This window comes from Poeciliopsis prolifica, unplaced genomic scaffold (genome assembly GCF_027474105.1).
Source record: "Poeciliopsis prolifica strain line A6 unplaced genomic scaffold, Auburn_PproV2 SCAFFOLD019, whole genome shotgun sequence".
NCBI lineage: Eukaryota > Metazoa > Chordata > Actinopteri > Cyprinodontiformes > Poeciliidae > Poeciliopsis > Poeciliopsis prolifica.
The window spans coordinates 6264162-6283947 of NW_026562394.1; the positions used below are offsets into that span (position 1 = coordinate 6264162).

Genomic DNA, 19786 nt, shown 5'->3' on the forward strand with positions numbered 1-19786 from the left:
TTCACCCAAAGTAACAATAGTTTATTATGGGCGGGGAAATTTTATCCTTCTAACCGGTTTCTACATTTTGACTCACTTAACCTCTATATTTTGGCCTTGCTTAATCTGTACATATATTTATATTGTTTAATAAATGTATTTATTCATCGAAGTCTGTCTTGAAGACCCCACAAAATGCACATCACCATTACAGTCACCAGTTAGCTGTAATAGATCTATTATTTTCTTGCTCTGCACGATTGATGCACTGGCTGCTTTATTTAACATCACAAAAAAATATATAGTAGCCTAATAATGATCGAATGTGAAAATTGTGGCTTAGACCCTGCAGAGTGTGTACAGTACGAAATCAAGTGATGTGGATATTTTTGCGAGGCACTGTAATATTCTGCATCGTATCGGGTTTATGAAAAACCTACACCCGCAACTTCTGAAGACTTTTGTGGTCAACTTTTAATGTAGTGCATGGATGCAGCGGGGTTGGGATGACATGGAGAAGTACTATAAGAAACAACTGAGTGAAGTACTTTTAACCTGCAGTCAAAGCCCAAGGACTCTGACCATAATTTGATCAGGGTCTGGTGCAGCAGAGATTATCCGAGCAGATGTCGCTTCCCACCCCACGTTTTGAAACAGTGGGGCCAATAATAATAAGCGCGCGCGCACGCAGGCACACCAAGGAGAGAGGCTCTCTGCCCCTGCGCATCTCTCCTCTTTCCACTTTCTATCAGACACCGGGGTCGCAGCTCCAGTCTCAACAACTTTTGACGTTATTCCGGCGTGCATCTCTCTCGCTTCTGACAACAAACGGGCACCATGAGTGAACGAGTCTTGAAATGGCTCCTGTGCCATTTGGCTCTGTTCACTTTTTGCCTTGACGAAGTGTGGGGACAGATCCGCTATTCTATCCCAGAGGAGCTGGAACACGGGGCTTTCGTGGGGAACATCGCGGAAGACTTGGGCTTGGATCTGGACAAGCTGTCCATGCGCAGATTCCGCATAGTGTCCGGCTCCAAAAAGCAGTACGTGGAGGTCAACTTGGAGAACGGCGTCTTGTTTGTCAATGAGAGAATCGACCGAGAAGAACTGTGCGAACAGGGTTTGTCCTGTTCTTTCCACCTGCAAGTTGTGATAGAAAACCCTCTGGAGCTGTACAGGGTGGAGATCGAGATTCTGGACGTGAACGACAACTCCCCGAGCTTCCCCTGGACCGAGATCAACCTGGACATCTCAGAATCTGCTGCGCCCGGATCGCGTTTCCCTTTGGAGAGCGCGCAGGACCTGGACGTGGGCTCCAACTCGCTGCGCACCTACTTGCTGAGCGTAAACGAGCATTTCCACCTGGACATCCAGACGCGCAGCGACGGGAGCAAGTTTGCGGAGCTGGTCCTGCAAACCCCGCTGGACCGAGAGCAGCAGAGCGCCCATCAGATGGTGCTGACCGCCGTGGACGGGGGGGCGCCGGAGAGGTCAGGCACCGCGCAAATCTTCATCACGGTGTTGGACGCGAACGACAACGCGCCGGTGTTCGACCAGTCGTTTTACAGAGTAAGGCTGGCGGAAAATGCGCCAAAAGGCACGGTGGTGATAAAGCTCAATGCATCGGACCAGGACGAGGGTCCGAACGCGGACATCGCATACTCCTTCAGCGGCCACGCGCCCTTAAAGGTGCGCCAGCTTTTCAGCGTAGACACACGTACGGGAGAGATAAAAGTGAAAGGCGTGATCGACTACGAGAAGGCGAGGATGCACGAAATTTACGTGCAAGCGAAAGATAAAGGTCCCTCCGCCGTGGCTGTCCACTGCAAAGTCCTCGTCAACGTCCTGGACAAGAACGACAACCTGCCGGAGGTCATCTTGACCTCGGTGTCCACACCTGTGCAGGAGGACGCGCCGCCCGGAACGGTGATAGCCGTGATCAGCGTGATGGACAAAGACTCGGGGGAGAATGGCAACGTGGATTGCGAGATTCCGCACCACGTCCCGTTCCAGCTCCACTCCTCCTTCAAGAACTACTACACCTTAGTGACCTCAGACTTTCTGGACAGAGAGTCTGTGGCAGATTACAACATCACCGTCACTGCCAGAGATATGGGTTCCCCTCCTTTGTTCACAAGGAAAACAATCATCGTCCAGGTGTCCGACGTGAATGACAATGCGCCTCGTTTCAAACAGCCGTCCTACACAGTTTACCTCACTGAGAACAACGCACCGGGAGCGTCCGTCTGCTCCGTGACCGCAAAAGACCCAGACTCGGGTCAAAATGCGTACTTATCGTATTCTATTCTAGAAGGAGACATACAAGGGATGCCGGTGTCCACGTATGTGTCCATAAACTCGGACAGTGGGAACATTTACGCGCTGCGCTCCTTCGACCACGAGCAGCTCAAACACTTCCAGGTTACAGTGCAGGCTCAGGACGCGGGGTTTCCCCCTCTGAGCAGCAACGTCTCGGTCAGCATCTTTATCTTGGACCAAAACGACAACGCGCCCGTGATCGTGTACCCCGTTACGCAGAACGGCACAGCGCCTAACGAAAATGTCCCCAGATCGGTGGATGCGGGATACCTGGTGGCTAAGATCAACGCGGCAGACGCAGACGCGGGTCAGAACTCGCGCCTTTTTTATCAAATGCACCAAGCCACAGATCCCAGCTTGTTCAGCGTGGCTCTGTACACAGGGGAGATCAGGACAATGCGCCAGATAGAGGAGAAAGAGCCCAGCAGGCACAGGCTGGTCATTCTGGTGAAGGACAATGGTCAGCCGCCCCTCTCGGCCACGGTTTCCATCATTTTGTCAATAGTTGACAGCCTGCCAGATTTACAGCCTGATTTGGGTGACCTGTCACAGAGCCCGCATCACAGCTCCAGCTTCACTCTGTACTTAATCATGGCTCTGGGTGCAGTCTCCTTCACATTCCTGCTGGCCATCATCGTCCTCGTCGCAGCGAGGAAACTGAAGGGCAGAGTGGACAGCAAGACGTCTGGCCTCCCCTCCATCAGCGGCGGCTGCTGCGGCTGTTGTTTCCATTCACAGCTGGCCTCCTCCAACACCACCACAGATGTTTTCAAAAAGTCCAACCTGAACGTCCGCATGTCCGCTGCAGGTGCGTCAGGATGCCCAGAAGCGAGCGTCGGCGGCGCGCACCCGCAGGTGTACTGCTACAAAATGTGCTTGACCCCGGAATCCTCCAAAAGTGACTTTATGTTCCTCAAACCTTGCAGTCCGGTTATGTCAGTTCAGCAGAACAACACCAAGAGCACGGACTACCTGACCTCAGGTTGGAGCACACTGGAGCGCAATGAGCTGTCCAACAACAGAGCAGCGACCCCGAATGAGGTAATGATCTAAAAAAAAAAACATGACTGGGCCAGGGCAGTGTAAAAATTATTAATACCCCACAAGTATGCTGCAGCCACAAACCTTTCTAATTGGATTTTACAGAGCCAACCAGTGCGAGATTTTCTGGTTTAACTTTTGGTTAAACACACTATGTGTTGCAGAAACCTATCACTGCAAAGAACCAGGAACACTACATCCCTTCAGTGAAACACGGTGGTGACAGCACCATGCCTTGGGAATGCTTTTCTTTTCCAGAGAAAATAGATGGTGGTCGGAGTTGAGATTTATGGACGATTTACACCAATAAATCCTAAAGAAAAGGCCATGAATGTCCGTGAAAGAAAGTTGATTTTGTGCCTGATGAATAATTTGTTTGTCATAGTGCCCATATATTTCCAAATGTCTCAGCGTTTTAAAGGGATCGTGAAGCTATGCTCAAACATGTTTCTCAGAGATTAACTCCCTCAGCACCACCAATCTACCACTGTTCACATTTAGCTTTCAGGACTTTTCCACATTTTCACTCTTTGCTGCTAAAAACCTCAATCTTAGCCTCGTTAAACTGCAACACATAATTCCATTTAAAGTCTCTGTGGAGTTTAGAAAACTGCATTTATGTGTGATATGGAGAAAGGGATTTTATTCCAACATCACTTGCTGGCTGACCTGCAAGTAAGTAACAATCATTAATAATGATTGTTTGAAAGTAACCACAAGTTGTTACTTTTTGGCACAGATATCTTATGGTGAGTTTTGGAAGTCCTTTACCTCTATTGCAACTCTGTTCATTGTTTAATGAACAGAGTGGCAGGGTTAAACATGACTCCCCAAAAAGCACTATTTGTCAAAGTCCCAGTTGCTATTGCTCAGATCGATTGATCATTGTTGCTTTCTTTTCAATATCTTATTGTGATTTACAAAGTGTCTTTATATTGCAGCTCAAGTATTCGCATAAGAACTTGACTTGGACCAAGAACCAACGTAACTCAGCTTACAAAAGGTGAGTTGATTCAGATGTTCAGTTAAAATCTGGAATGTACAAGCATATTATCAGGTAATACGTCTTTTTTTTTTTTTTTTCTTTTAGATATAGCTCAGCTAATATGGAGGGAACTCTTTCAAGGGAGGCAAAGTGTGACCCTGATGGTTTCGCCTGCACTGTAGCACCACAGTACTGGACTTGGGGAAACCAAATGAACGGTAGGTCCGGTTCTAGTCTACTGTTGCTTATATGAAAGAGGTTATAAGTAGATTAAGCGTGAGGCTTTCCCTGTGTCTGTTCCAGAGGGATTTTGTCAAAGACGTGAAATGATAAACCATAAAGCAGATAATGCCAAATCCCAAAAGTAGGGGGGGATTTTACCGCTTCAGTATGAGAATTATTTAAGTCCCCTCGAGGAGTATTATTCGCTAAAAGCTGAATTAGGAAGATGCTTTTAAAAACCACAGTGTCCAGATCAAGTAAAGTGTATTTATATATGAGCTCATTTCCTGAATTTTCATTTCATATTTATTTTTCGTATTTTTATTTTTTTTTAACAGACTGCAAGAGATCTCTTCAAGAGGGAGTGCCTCCTAACTACTCGTGGACTCCGAAGCACGCTCAGTTTCATTCTGAGGGAGCGGATTATCAGCACAACGTTTACATTCCCGGAACGCCGTCCGGCTACAGCACGCTGAAGCTGACACCCAGAGGAGACCTGGATGTCTACAACACCTTCTCCACCTTTGGCAAGAAAAAGAAATTTATCTCCAACTACGAGCAAACTTTTGATGGAGATGACGGCGTCATAAGCAATTCTATTTTCAAATGAGATGCTGGACACTTCGGAACTCTTTTAAGTTAGCAACGTTTTTGTAAACAAGATAAAACTTAGAGACTTTCATGTTGCCCTAAATTGTTGCCCTTCATTTTTCAGTGGATCGATGACAGATTTGTACAGAAGTTTATAACTAATGTCTCACAAGGCAACCAGTCATTCTTAATGCATATTGACAGGAAACAAGTTGAAACAAAGTGAAATATATTACTTTTAGCACAGCAGCCTTCCCCTTCATTTCCACCCTTGACATAAATGTTTGGAAAGCTTTGAAATAAATGCACTTTTCATTTGAGCAGCATAATTTTCTACTAAAAAATATAAGACATGTCCACGATCCTAACTGGACATTTCTTGAATGGGGAAAAAATAATTCTACATCAAGAGGTCGTTGTTTATTAGAAAACCAAAGAGAGCACAGATCCTGGTGACATAAATGTAACTGAACTTTCTGTTCACCAGGTATATGGATTATGTGGACAATACCAGTTTTCACAACGGCTTTTCGCAGGATGGCAATAGAGACAGCGAACCTGGAACAGTTATATAATAGATAACAGCATAGAATTTCATGCTGTTTAGTTTATTTTAAAGATTTTTACATGTCTTTGAGAGGTTGGAGTTGGGTGGGAGTTTGGGTGCAGTATAGAATATGTTTTTGTTAAGAAACTTAATGAAGTTTGTTTTTCCTGTATTAAAGTAAATAAATTCACTAAAGTCTTTGTACATAAACATTCTACTTTAATCTATTGAATATATTTATATTTTTCAATTCAGTTTATTGCAGCTCTTCTGAAAAAAAGAGCTAAAAATGAATCCGAACATTCATGCGTTTTTGGAGATTTTAAGGCAGAAAATGACAAAGTAAACATAGAAATAAGTTTTCAAATTGCTGACAACTTTTGTATCTGCTGATTCAGTTGACTTTTTTTCGGATGCAAATAACGCATCTCTGCGAGTGCTGATATCCACAGGTATATTTTGGATGAAGAATCTGCAGTCATTTTCCTGTCAGTTTGATTAAAGGCAGTCATTACCCAAGCTGCGCTGTCACCGCTTGAAATGACTTCCAGGATTTCTACAGCTCACTAGATATGAGCTGTAAAAACCCTTTAGGTCTAGTGAATAATGTATAGGGTATCACTATGAATTATTAATAAATCCTTCTTTGAAAATCACTCTTGGTTTTTGTTTCTTACTGCAACTATGATAATATAATTATTGAGAACTTTTTTTTTTTAATGCCCAAGGATACTTGAAGAAAACATTAAATAAATAAAATCCATGTGGTGGTTGGGTCAGTTTCAAACAGCGTGTCGGTGGAGCCGGGGGCAGTTTGTCAGATGCAAGCATAAGGTAAATTCACCATTTTCTTGCAGGGCATGTATTGAGCAGAGGCTGCTAATTCACTCAGTGTGGTCCAGCCCCTGCTGGTTTTGTTGATGGGTAGCAGTTGGCGGTCTTCGGTTTGGGTTCGTCCACCATGGCTCTGCAGGGACTTCCAGGGGGATTTCAGCTGCGGGGTCTTTGCGGAGTCCTTTATTTGGCCTCGGTCGGCGGGGGATTGCATTGTGGATGAACTTGGATGGATCCTGCCTTGTGTGGATCCTGGAGCCAGTCTGCTATTGGTGTAAAATGTGCCCAACCACACCATCTGCCTGTTGTTTTCTCTTCACATCTTCAGACTTTCAAAGGCCACTCCCAGACCTTTTGGAGATACCCTTCCACCTGTCTGTTCGCGAGCACCTCTACACTTGAATGTCAGACATCCTTCACCAGTTAATTTGTGTGTGCTAGCCACATACAGTATATGTCTAGAGACAGGCATTAACACAGTCATATGTATGTAGACCCAAGAGAACAGCTTTGGATACAGCAGAGGTGGTCATGTGTTTGGGTCAATACATATGTGTTTGTGTTTGTTTGGTTGTGTGTCTGAGAAGGTGGCAAACCGGCCTTCTGTCTCCAATCAATACCTGAAACTAAATTACTACCACTACCACTAAGACCTCAAACAAAAGCAACATTATTAAATTTATTTTATGAAACAGATTAATAAAAACTGTAGTAGCCTGACAACACAACCACCCGGCTCAGGCTTCTTCTAATTTTAGCCAATGTCACACAAACACACTATTTATTTGCAGAGCAGATTGAGTAAAAAGGGATGAACTGAATAGGCAAGATAGGAACCAAATTAAGTCAATGAGAACTTATAGTTACTACACACCCTTGAACAATTAGTGATATAAAAACTGCACTTAAATCAGTTTCATTATGCCAATTGAAACTGAATCCTGTTTGTCAATGAGAAGAAATATGTTTGTAATCCATCCAAAAGTCCATTCAATTACAATCAAATATCGATAGAAAATCACCAGCATTAAATCAGCAACAGCTGATAACTCTCAATGAACCAGCTAGAAACACCTGGGCTTGTAGGGCTGAGGTGAGAAGAGTGTGCCACTAGTACGACAATTTTACTTTCTACAAGTTAAAACATGGTTGACTGATCAAAGCATCAGCTGGCACTCTCTAAGAGCATCTGCAATCAGAACTGTGACAATAATAATAATAATGGACGAAGTAGGTTACAATCTAAGAGAGAAATTTAAATGATTGACATTTCATATTTCTTTATATTATCATATGAAGAAACAGAATACTATCAGAGTACAATATTTATATCTAGGGGCTTTACACAAGAATTTCTAATAGCGTTTTTTTGTTGTTGTTTTTTTTATCCGATACAAAATGACTGCAAGGCAAAAAGCTTGTGGAGAAAATGCTTATTAAAGCTTATCTTACATTTTAATACTACATAAAAGCTTTCCCCTGATGATCATTATTTATTTTAAACAAGTGAGCTCCTAAAATGTTCTTCTGTCTTCCTTTTTTGTTTTTGCAACACAGAAAAAAGAGAATGTAGCTCTAACTTACATAAATCGTATCAATCGATCACACGTTTAGCTAATATAATCCAACTAAATTTGTTCATGTTTGTTTTAGTCGACAATTGAAAAAACGTAACAAATTGCCTGGTGTGTCTGGTTGCCTTTACTATGTCAGGACAATGTGTCTCGTTGTCCTGACATAGTAAAGGCAACCAGACACACCAGTTTGTTTCCCTAAACTGCTTGGATAGAAATCCTGAGAAAGAACATAAAGAAAATAGGTCATTGCAGGAAGTAGAACAAAAAAATTATATATAATTTAACATATTGGTGAATAAGAAGGGTTTTATGGGTAGATGTCAGAAAAGTGGACTAGAAGAGCATTCCAAAAGCTTCGGCACACCAGTTTGAGAAAGGCGAAGCATTCAAGTTCAAGAGGACATGTGGATCTGAGATAGCGCGTAAAGGTGAAGCAGTTCAGAGAGGCACAGAGGATAACATGTCAGGAGAAATTTATTGGTGAGAACTAGAATTTCCTAGTTGATCCGAAACCTCACTTAAAGCTGATTTCTTACAAAATGCTTTTTGTCCACTGCGATGGACTGGCAACCTATCCAAGGTGTACCCCTCCACTTCGCTGGAGAAAGATACCAGCACCCCTCCCAATCCCGCGAGGGAAAAGGGTGTACAGAAAATGGATGGATGGATAGATGGATGGAAGGATGAATGGACAGATGGATGGACAGACACTCTTTGGCCAGTCTGAGCTGTTTTACAAAAAAGAATAGCCAATAGCCACACATTTCAGTCTCTGAATGGATAGAGCTGGTTTAATTAAAAAAATAAATAACTTGTGGCTGTATTTTTGGAAAAATGTGTCTCTAGAAAGCATCAATAAAGGGACTCTGTGTCAATAACATACAATTCAACTTGCAAGGAGATCTTTTTGTGTTCAAAAGACTGAGAAAATCTGATAAAAAAAAATTTTTGTCATCTATGCAACCTTTGGAAAAGTAATAGGATTAGTATTTCCCTAGAAGCTGACTTTGATTCTGAGCAAAGCTGAGCTCCAGAATTTTATTTATTCAGAATAATCCATTCAGTTTCTGCCAATTCCCAGTTTGATAAAGTCTGTAATAACATACTCAGATGTAATGAAGCGCCATGAACCCTACTAATCTTCTCTGCTAATAAAAGACAAGAGCGCCTGCCCAGGGACAAGACAAGACTCTGATAGTGGTAGGGCGAAGGGAAAATGTGAGCTGTTTGAGACTCAAGGCAGAAAATGTCTTTTAACCTTTCTTCCTGACATTCTAGTGAGTAAACCTCAGATTTTAAACTGCAGCGACAGAGATTATCCTTAAGATCCGCCGCCTCTAACTGAGCCGCTACAGACCACTGGGTCAATCTTGAGCTTGTTTGAGCCTGACCGCCTCAGTGAACAGCTTCACGCTCAAAACGCAGCACTGCCAGGGGCCAGTCTCTCAATTTATATAAAATCCTTGGAAAATGATGTTAGATGGATAAAAAAAATCTTCCATCTGTCCAAAATGACATTTGGGGAGTTGAAGGAATTTGAAGGAGTAATCCCGACAACCCCACAGTTACATCCTGTCAATTATTCCAATTCACCAGCCTGAAATTTATTTTAAAATGAAACACATGCAAGAGAAAAGAGTCAGAATATGTGGTTAATATGTTGCATGTCTTTCCAATGAAAAGACTTATAAGGCAGTTTGGTTTTGTAAGAATCATTTTTGAAAATATTGTTTGCCTTACATGTTTTCTATTAATTTGTAAGACTGTTCTCCTCCAGGGCATACAATATGTGAGCTTATTTTTAATATCCACTAGAGGGCATGATTTTCCCACATATTCTCACTATCAGGTCTTCCAGCTGCTGAGATTGAGCAGTATATATATATATATATATATATATATATATATATATATATATATATATATATATATATATATATATATATATATATATATATATATATATATATATATATATATTGCTCAAAAAAATAAAGGGAACACTCAGACAACACAATATAACTCCAAGTAAATCAAACTTCTGTGAAATCAAACTGTCCATTTAGAAAGCAACACTGATTGACAATCAATATCACCTGCTGTTGTGCAAATGGAATAGACAACAGGTGGAAATTATTTTCATATTTATTTCATTCATTCAGATCTAGGATGTGTTATTTGAGCCAATTGGTGGCATTATATGAGGTTTGATCGTACTACATTATCGTTTGGATAAAACAACTCTGTGTAATTGGATCTATGCATATATGAATCTGAATATGTCTATAATCCATTGGATTTTGACAGATTTTAATAGCATTTAGACAGACATAGATTATAGATAAATTCTTCGTATTATTAATAGTAGTATTAGTTGTAGTAGTGGTGGTTGCAGTAAAACTTATGAATAGATAGATGCATTCCTTTGCAATGTCACTAGATGGCAGAAAGGCTTCGTAATGGTTGCTACAACATTCAGCTGCATATATCATTTAGCCTTTCTTGGAATTCGCAAGCAGATCTTTTTCAACATAAATGCAGAGTTTATGCATTACTTTTCAAGATGCTGTTGCCTTTTATTCTCTGAAATGGTCAAATTGTATTATAATATGACATCATTTAATAGAAGAAAAACAATTGTAACATGAGCAGTATGTTTTCATTTAAATCCACTATTAATTTTTATAAGGTGGATTTGTAAGAGAAAAAAAAAAGTAGTAAGAAGAAAAGTGGGGTAAGATATCTCCGAAATCAAAATACTATAATCTACGAAAATTTAAGCGAATATAAGAGCTAAAGTTATTGACATTTGTCAGTCTCGAAATGATTGCAAAACCTTTCTAAGGCATTGGGATTCCATGCAGCAGATGACAGTTAGAGCAATAATCCACATAAATAGAAGTGTGAAACTTCTAAGAAGTGTCTGACTCCAAGAGAGAATAAAGGACTCATCCAGGAGGTCACAAAGAACATCTAAAACTGTACAGATAGCTTCCCTTATCTCTCCAATTGTACTTTGTAAACTGCTCCAGTGCTGACAGTGCGGAGATAATGTGAACAATAGAGTCCAGGCTGCTCACTGAGACAAACTGTTTAACGACAAGTCAGTCATATTGCTTTCTTTGTTATCTTGTGTTATTCTGTCAAAGCAGAGAGGCTGTTCATACTGCCGGGTATGAACAGCAGGGTGGGTATTTACATAAAACTGATGCAGATACAGGCAGCATCTCATTCAAATTGCATTGATATGTCCTCAATAACATTACATGTGGAAATGTAAAAATGTATTCACTCTCAACCTTCATAAATGGAAAACAAGGAAGAAATGATCAGAGGAACTTTGGTATGATGAATTTGACACTAATAGATTTAATAAGGAGCTGTCCTGATGTTTGTGATTATAAAATCAGAGGAACTTATCATGAGACACAGAAAAGCGAAAGCAACTAAACTGATTAAACACAGATTAAAATTAGTAATAAAAAAGACTATGGGGACAAGGAGAAAGATGGACGTGGGTGTGGGAAAGTTGATAAATATAAAAAGTACACTGACAATATTTGTTTCAATATAATGTTTGAAATGAGCAGCCAAATGAGAAGAGCAAATAAGATCAATCTGGTTTTCAGGGGAGGAACCTACAGTACCATGCAAATATTTAGTTTTCTCCTTCAGCTTTATTATTAAGTCACCAGCATCAAGATATTTAATTGGGATTTTATCTAACAAAAAAAAAACAGATTACTATTAATTCATAATAGTAAAATAGAAAAAAACCTACATGCTTTTACATTTTTTGCAAATAAAAATCTAAAAATTGTGGTAGCATTACTATAACTCCAACCATTTTTGACTTTCTTCTTCGTCAAAATCAGTTTTGAAGTCTTCACACAGATTAAATTAAATCTGATCTTTGATTTAACCATCCTGATACAAATATCCAGTTTGATCTAAACAATTAATTTGTAGCTTTGGCTGCATTTTTCTGTTTTTTTCTTGCATAAAGTGTAACTTCAGTCTATTGTAGGCATTTATGTCCCGTGTTTTACTACAGTTGAACTCAATTTACTAATTTCTTCACAAAAAAGTGACTAATAGTGATGAATTCTGATTCAGAGTGAAGTCAGTTGGCTATATATCCAGATGCCACGCCTCTCAGATTATACTGTAAAAGAAAAATAAACATGATAAGGGGGCAAATATAAATATAAAGTACATATGTTTAATAAACAATGAATGAAAGAACAATAATAAAGTTCGAGTTTCAGTTGAGCTTTTTTCAAGGTACAATAAAAAGCTGTACACATAAAAATGTGTATTTTGTGTGTTTCTGTAAGATCTGCAAATATATATATATATATATATATATATATATATATATATATATATATATATATATATATATATATATATATATATATAAAGAGAGAGAGAGAGAGAGAGAGAGAGAGAGAGAGAGAGAGAGAGAGTATTTTTTTCTGCTTAAGTAGTTTAAATAAATTGAAACAAAACAATTTGTAAACATACTATTGAAACATAAATTCGTTTTTTGTTTTTTTGTTCTTTTTTTATGTAAAGGTATTTTTGCTTCAGTGCAGCTATTTTGATAGGCACCATTTTTAAAAAAAAGCCCCGCTACCTCCTGGGTCTGTGTTACGCCCCTGCGCTTGCTGTCAGCGCGCACACGGCTCCTCCAGCGGCTCCACACCTCAGATGGCCTGCTGCAGCGGCTGCTACAACTCGCGGAGGCTAGAATGTCACCGGTGATCCTTTGCACGAAGACAACACGGTCGTAAGAACAGATTTGTGACATTTATCCTTTTTTTTTTTTTTTTTTTTTTTGCGTTAACGCTCAGAATGGCGCTTAACTGTGCAACCATACGGACTCGTTCGTTCGTGTCTGCTCTCACGCTTTTTGTCGCGCTGTGGGGACCTGCGCTCTCCATCACCCGCTACTCCATACCGGAGGAGATGGAAGAGGGTTCCTTTGTTGCCAATCTGGCCTCGGATCTGGGTCTGGACGTCCGCAGTTTGCTGGAGCGCAATGCGAAGCTCGATGTCATTCACAGCAAAAATTACCTCGACATTAACAAAGACACGGGGGAGCTGGTAATCCGCGAGAAGATGGACCGGGAGAGCATATGCATGACTAAAACAACCTCGTGCTTCCTGAAGATGGATGTCATACTCTCCAATCCCGTTCGCATTTTCAACATCGAGCTGGAGATCTTGGACATCAACGACAACGCGCCCGTTTTCCGTAGGAAGACAATGCACTTGGACGTTTCTGAGGCAACCCCTCCCGGCGAGAGATTCTCCCTGACCAACGCCGTGGATGCGGATGTGGGGGCGAATTCAGTCAAGACCTACTATCTCAGCGAAAGCAAATACTTCAGCATTGACATCCAGACGGGCAGCGACGGCTCCAAATACGTTGATCTTGTGCTCGACGGTAAACTGGACAGAGAGGAGCATGCGATTCATAATTTGATTTTAACTGCGGTGGATGGAGGTGTGCCTCCCCGCTCTGGTACAGCCAGCATAATCATCAACGTGCTGGACATCAACGATAAAGCCCCCACGTTCAGTCAGCCCGTTTTTGCTGTCAATGTTTCGGAGAACTCTCCAGTGGGGACGGTGGTGATGACATTAAACGCGACTGATTTAGATGAAGGAACAAACGCACAATTAATATACTCCTATACCCTGTACACCTCGGAGAAGACACAGGAGATCTTCTCCCTAGATCCACAATCAGGCGAGATCAAAGTGAAGGGGGTGATCGATTATGAAGAGAGTCAGAGTTTTGAGATGTACATTCAGGCTCAGGACAGAGGGGCAAACCCGCTGTCAGGACACTGCAAAGTGATGGTTTATGTCACAGATTTAAATGATAACCACCCAGAGGTGACCATCAAGTCCCTGAAGAGATCGGTGGCTGAAGATGTCTCGGTAGGGACACTGATCGCTGTGGTGAGCGTCAGTGATAGAGATTCTGGAGACAATGGTGCCGTAGACCTCCGCCTGAACCAGCAGGAAGCTTTACCCTTTCGCCTGAACAAGTCCTCAGAAGGTTACTTCGAATTGCTGGTGTCGAAACCGCTGGACCGAGAAGTCAAAGGCAAATACGACATCAAACTAATAGTGACAGACAGAGGTTTCCCAGCCTTGTCTGAGAATGAAACCATCACCTTGGAGATCCTGGATGTCAACGACAATGCCCCCATGTTCTCTCAGTCCTTCTACACAATCCATGTTATGGAGAATAATCCACCTGGAGCTTTATTGACATCCCTAAGTGCACATGACCCAGATTTGAATGAGAACCAGTACTTGGTTTATTTCATAATGGAGAAAGAGATAGTTAACATGTCTATGTCCATGCTTTTCTCCATCAATCCAGAGAATGGGGATCTTTATGGTCTTAAGACCTTTGACTATGAGAGAGAGAAAGAGTTCCTGTTCCACATTGAGGCCAGGGACTCTGGTGTCCCTCCTCTGAGCAGCAATGTGACAGTTCACATTGTTATCCTGGACCAAAATGACAACACCCCCCTCATTGTATCACCATGGCGAGCACACGGCTCAGTTGTTGAGGAGGTCATACCTAGGTCCACTGAGAAAGGGCACTTGGTGACCAAAGTGGTTGCCGTTGATGCAGACTCTGAGCAAAATGCCAGAGTCACCTACCAGCTACTGCAGATCAGTGACTCAACTCTCTTCAGCCTGGATCAGTACAACGGTGAGATCAGAACAACAAGAATGTTCAGCTACAGAGACCCAAGGCAGCAGAGGCTGGTAGTTGTTGCTAAAGACAATGGACAACCTGCTTTGTCTGCCACTGTTACCATCAAGATATCAACGGTGGAGCACGCCATGACCTTCTTAGAGACAACAGAGTTACCATTAGAATACGAAGTCTTCACCAACCTTAACCTGTACCTCGTAATTGGTTTAGGAGCTGTGTCCTTTCTGTTGTTGATAACCATCTTGGTTATTATTGTCCTCAAATGTCAAAAGCCAAAGCCAAAGGCCATCAAGATGCCCCCAGCCAACAGAAATAGCCTGATCAGCCAGAGAAGCTCCACCATTGCAGATTCCACCCTGATCTCCAGTGATGCCTACTGGTATAGCTTGTTCCTTGCAGAAACCAGGAAGGGCAAGGTGGTGGTGAGACAACCAATCATTCCCAAAGGAGCAGGATATTTTGTATCCAGCATACCCAGAAGCATAGGTCCAAGTGAAACCACAGACTCCAGAGCATCCACACTGGAGGTATGTTGAATTGGTAGATAGCCTTTGGTATCACTGGAAAAACTGTTACATAAAAAATTTTCTTGCATGTATTTCATCTCCTTTAATGAGAATATGTCTTTTCTTCCTTAGTAATTGGAGGGTTGTTAGTAGCCTACTTCTCAAGCACAGGGTCACAGTGATATATATATATATATATATATATATATATATATATATATATATATATATATATATATATATATACGGCGTGCTCCATTTATATATATATATATATATATATATATATATATATATATATATATATATATATATATATATATATATATGATTCTGTGAAATGTCTCAGCTGATGATTATAGTGGGAAATGTTTACACTGCTTCAATCTTACCCAAATTTGCAAATTAGAAATATTTTTTGAGTGCTTAATATCCACATTGAGGGTTCCCATAGAGCTTCAAAAATAAGTATTTTTCAGGGTAACATATGTATGGTATGGGATCCATCCATCCATCCATCCATCTGACAAAAATATGCAGTAATGCTGAAATTTTACCTCTCTATAACATGTGCTTTTATTGTATTTTATTTAGAGGTATTGCGTTTAATCAATTATATACATCTGACAACTCACTTATTGAAGAAGATTTGCATAATTCCTCTGAGATTCCATTATTTTTTAAATCACACTACAAAGGTTTTGATGTACAGTACAGCAAGTGATGCACATAGTCAAAGCCGGCTCCACCCTTGCACTTTAATTGAAGTGTAATGCATGTATCATATTGAGAAATATTGAACAGTTTTCTGTCCGAAACACAGTTTCTGACAGAGTCCTGCTGATTTTGATTAGTTGTGCGTCAGTAGATCAAACTATCTGCATTTTTAGCCATAATTAGGTCAAGATTCCCCCCTCCCTACCCCCTGCCTCCACCTCCCAAATCTGCAAGTGTTTGATGTCTTATGTGGTATGTAGGTCATGTATTGCAGATACATAACACACAATCGCAGCGAGAGTAGTAGGCGTATGAGGGGGAGCACTACAAAGAAGCCCAGAGTTGGAGGGGGTTCTCTGAGGACAAGAGATAGAGCTGTACTAAATGAGATCTGTTATAATTTTCAAGCAGCACTCTGGTGTACAGCAGACTGTCGTCAGTGTATATGTGCCGAGAATGATCCAGATGTTGTTTATTTTTCCTACAGCCGGTGCTACAAAGCAAGCTAAACCAAGCGGTGCTCTGACAGAATCAACAATATAAATATGCATGTACAGGTGCAGATGGAGGGTGAAATGCAGTTGTGCATGATGTATCTGTATTGTGCATTTGCGTGTCACACATTCCACTGAACTTGTTTCTTTTTTCTGTTCTTAAGTACTCAAAATGAAAGGAAGTCCATTCTACAACTGGAGGTATGCTGGTTACTAACTACAATCTGTAGAGCCACTATTATTTTATAGACATTCACTGTCCGTTTCTTTCATATTTATTCTTGGTTAGACTAAAAAAGCAAGAAAGAGAATTGAACTACCACAGTGTACATTGAAAATCTTCTGTTATCCTTTTCCCGTCAACATATTTTCCTGATTAAGTAGAACAGAATCCAATATTTCTGCTTACATTTGGTCAAAATGTCCCCTCACAAATACAACAATCTGTTCCAATCTAATTCTAACGTGAGCACTGAGATGGGAATTGGCTTGTCTATCAAGTGAGAAAACCAGCTTATATTGAGAACTGAGATTAGACTAAAATTGGCTGCTGGTCAGATTCATGTTGTGCACATCTCTCTGTAATGGCACTGTCTGAAAAAGAGATTAAGGACTGAATCGTTTCAGCCAATTGTCAGGCAATAAATGTCATCTATTCATTTAAACGCTTGTTAAAACATGTATAATGTGTCAAAATTGTAAATTTGGGATCATTTCAATCTGATGTTTGAAATAGTGTTCGGTGTTATCCACACCTTTTTGACTTTACATTTCTCAAAATATTTAGCATGTTATGAAGTTATCATATAACACCATGAAATTTAGTGCATTTTAAACAATTGTAATATTGTTATTTAATAAGATTAAAGGTGCTACAAAAATATACTGCAGTACCTTTTTTATATGTGATGTAATTAAGCTAAAATAAAAAACTAACTATAATGACCTAAAGGGTATGATAATGTGTTTTTCTATAAACACATTTTTCTCTTAAGAAAAATTCCCATTTAAAAAAAATAGACTTCTTCAGGACACCAGTTAAATCAAGAAATTAGATTTTTATAATCTGCACACTGCAAGTTCATTTAATTACATTCTTTAATTAGTAATATTTATGATCTCATTATTTTCACGGATCATTAATTGGACTCTATTGTCAAAATAATTCAGTTGCCGCTGAAACATATCCATCCTGCTCTGCTAGAAAAAAAAACTGGGTCTTTGTTGTTCTTTTTGCAAAAGAAATACTCCCATGAAATTCTGAAAAATTACGCAATAGTTAATTGCGTAATTTTTGTCAAGGGGGCTGTGACAAGAAGTCTGAGAACAAAATGACATGCAAATGTAAAAATTAGAATTAATTTTTATATGTCAGGTCAACAATGCAGAGCTTTAAGACAGTTTAAACTTTGTCTACAAAGGCATAGTAAGGTATATTTGGTATTTGAAGTAATAAAATAGGCATTTATAAGTGGGGAATCTCAACAGGTTCTAGCTACTCGTGGGCGTCTGTGTACTGCTTTTAATAATTAAAGTTGAAGAGGAAAACAGATCGGAGCTAATAGCCTTTCATGCCTTAATGTAACAATACCTTTGCAGATTTAAACATAGTATTACGAACAATTTTCAGAACTGAGGTATATGGTCTATCACCCAATCCTAGCTTGCAGCCTTGACTCCAGAATTAAGACATAGTGATGACTGCTTTTGCATGCTTAAATAGCATCATCTGTCTATTAATTGAACAAAAGCTGTATATTTTCTTTACTTCTAAAAGTGACCTTGAGAAAGTTTTGATAAACTAAACTGTAAAGTAAAATAACCAGTAAGTCATTAAAATAAAGAAGCAAAGATCATTGATCTCCCCCCTGTAATTCCGAATGACCCGTAAGTCCAACGAAATGATATTGATGGTGGCAGTAACCAGTCACAATCCACTGTTGCATGAGTGAGGACTTTCTAAAACTCTATATTGTAACTGTTTGGTTTCTAATACCATGTTTTGTTTTGTTTTTATTTATTTTTTCAGCAGCAGCCCAGAAGAGAGCTGCGGTGATGTAATCATCTCTTCCTGGGAGTCGCTGGCGGAAACCTTCCAGTGGCTCGCAAAGAAGATAAACAGTTTTCTATTGTCACTCCCTCTGCTCCAGCTCCTGATTTCCCCTGTTTCCTTTAATCCCACACACCAACAATCAATCAGTATTAACTTTATCCTTCTACCAGTGTGTTTTTAGTTTCCTTTTTTGTTTTTTTAGGTATGAATACTTTCTCTTAACTAGCATTTGGACAAACCATTTTACAGCAGGATGCTTGAAGATTACTAAAGACTCCCAGTGGATACATTTGCCTTTTTCGTCCAGGTTTTACTGTGGGCTGTAGTTTTAGAAGCCATCAGTTCAGTTGTCTAAAATATACCTAAGTTGCCATAAAGTTGTTTTTTTCAATGCTGGAGTTTGAAACACGCCTAATCATAAATATACACACGAATCAGGGTGAATAAGCTTCTTCCATCTGATGAATCCATTATTGTAGCTGTTTATAACATTCAGGCTTGAAACTAGGTGTCTTTTTTGTCCTATTTTGTATGGAGAATCTTTCTGTTTGATAAGACTCAAACTTTTACCTAGTAATAATCAGTGATTTGGGTTTAGGTCTTTTTTTTCTATACAATGTCGTGGTTAACAAGTTTTGAATGTCTAAAAAAATGACAAAAAAGAATGAAAGAAAACAGGTAAACGTAAAAAACAAACAAGCCAATAGCTTTTCCCTTCTTATTATTTGATTGTAGTTGAAATGTGAGTCGTTACAAGGGTGGATAAGATAAGACTCTCACCAACAATAGATGTGCAATTGGTGCAAGACATGCATTTCTGGAGAGTCGTTTACATCCACTCATCACCATACCTGATGTTAATTATGGAGTTTTATTGATTTATTTGAACAGTTTGTTGTTTTTTTTTTTTTTTTTTTTTTTTTTTTTTTTTTTGGGGGGGGGGGAGTCATTATTGAGAGATGATTTGACAAAAGGTTTGACTTCATTGTGGCTGTTTTGTTATAATTTGACTCAAATATACTCATACACATCCACTAATGTTATGGGTAAATGCAATTGTAAACACAATTGTGTGCAATAATTACCAAATCATCAAAATCACTGGCAGTGAAACAGACCCTAAGCATGGTGCTACCACCACTATGCTTGACAATTGTTCCTGTGTTGTTGGAC

General features: G+C 39.9%; 2 protein-coding genes across 5 annotated transcripts; both read left to right on the plus strand.

Moving 5' to 3' along the window:
• The first annotated feature begins 709 nt into the window (after positions 1-709).
• On the plus strand, positions 710-6340 carry LOC129368564 (protocadherin-10-like). The gene is made up of 4 exons (XM_055043601.1): positions 710-3339; positions 4281-4342; positions 4430-4542; positions 4885-6340. The coding sequence occupies exons 1-4, from the start codon at positions 817-819 to the stop codon at positions 5154-5156; spliced, it is 2970 nt and encodes a 989-aa protein (XP_054899576.1). The 5' UTR covers positions 710-816; the 3' UTR covers positions 5157-6340.
• Positions 6341-12849: 6509 nt separating this feature from the next.
• On the plus strand, positions 12850-19542 carry LOC129368565 (protocadherin alpha-C2-like). 4 transcript variants are annotated; one of them, XM_055043604.1, is made up of 3 exons: positions 12850-15370; positions 16725-16761; positions 18590-19542. In XM_055043604.1, the coding sequence occupies exons 1-2, from the start codon at positions 12953-12955 to the stop codon at positions 16734-16736; spliced, it is 2430 nt and encodes an 809-aa protein (XP_054899579.1). In that variant the 5' UTR covers positions 12850-12952; the 3' UTR covers positions 16737-16761; positions 18590-19542. The 4 variants fall into 4 exon arrangements, with proteins under 4 accessions (XP_054899579.1, XP_054899580.1, XP_054899577.1 ...); XM_055043605.1 differs by having other exon boundaries at positions 18593-18645; XM_055043602.1 differs by lacking the exon at positions 16725-16761.
• Positions 19543-19786: the final 244 nt, after the last annotated feature.

Excerpts from the sequence above, each read along its gene's own strand:
- LOC129368565 (XM_055043602.1), top strand. The coding sequence starts at position 12,953 with ATGGCGCTTAACTGTGCAACCATACGGACTCGTTCGTTCGTGTCTGCT. Across the intron at positions 15,371-18,589 it reads CCAGAGCATCCACACTGGAG|CAGCAGCCCAGAAGAGAGCT; the intron begins GTATGTTGAATT and ends TTATTTTTTCAG.
- LOC129368564 (XM_055043601.1), top strand. The coding sequence starts at position 817 with ATGAGTGAACGAGTCTTGAAATGGCTCCTGTGCCATTTGGCTCTGTTC. Across the intron at positions 4,343-4,429 it reads CGTAACTCAGCTTACAAAAG|ATATAGCTCAGCTAATATGG; the intron begins GTGAGTTGATTC and ends TTTTTCTTTTAG. Across the intron at positions 4,543-4,884 it reads TTGGGGAAACCAAATGAACG|ACTGCAAGAGATCTCTTCAA; the intron begins GTAGGTCCGGTT and ends TTTTTTTAACAG.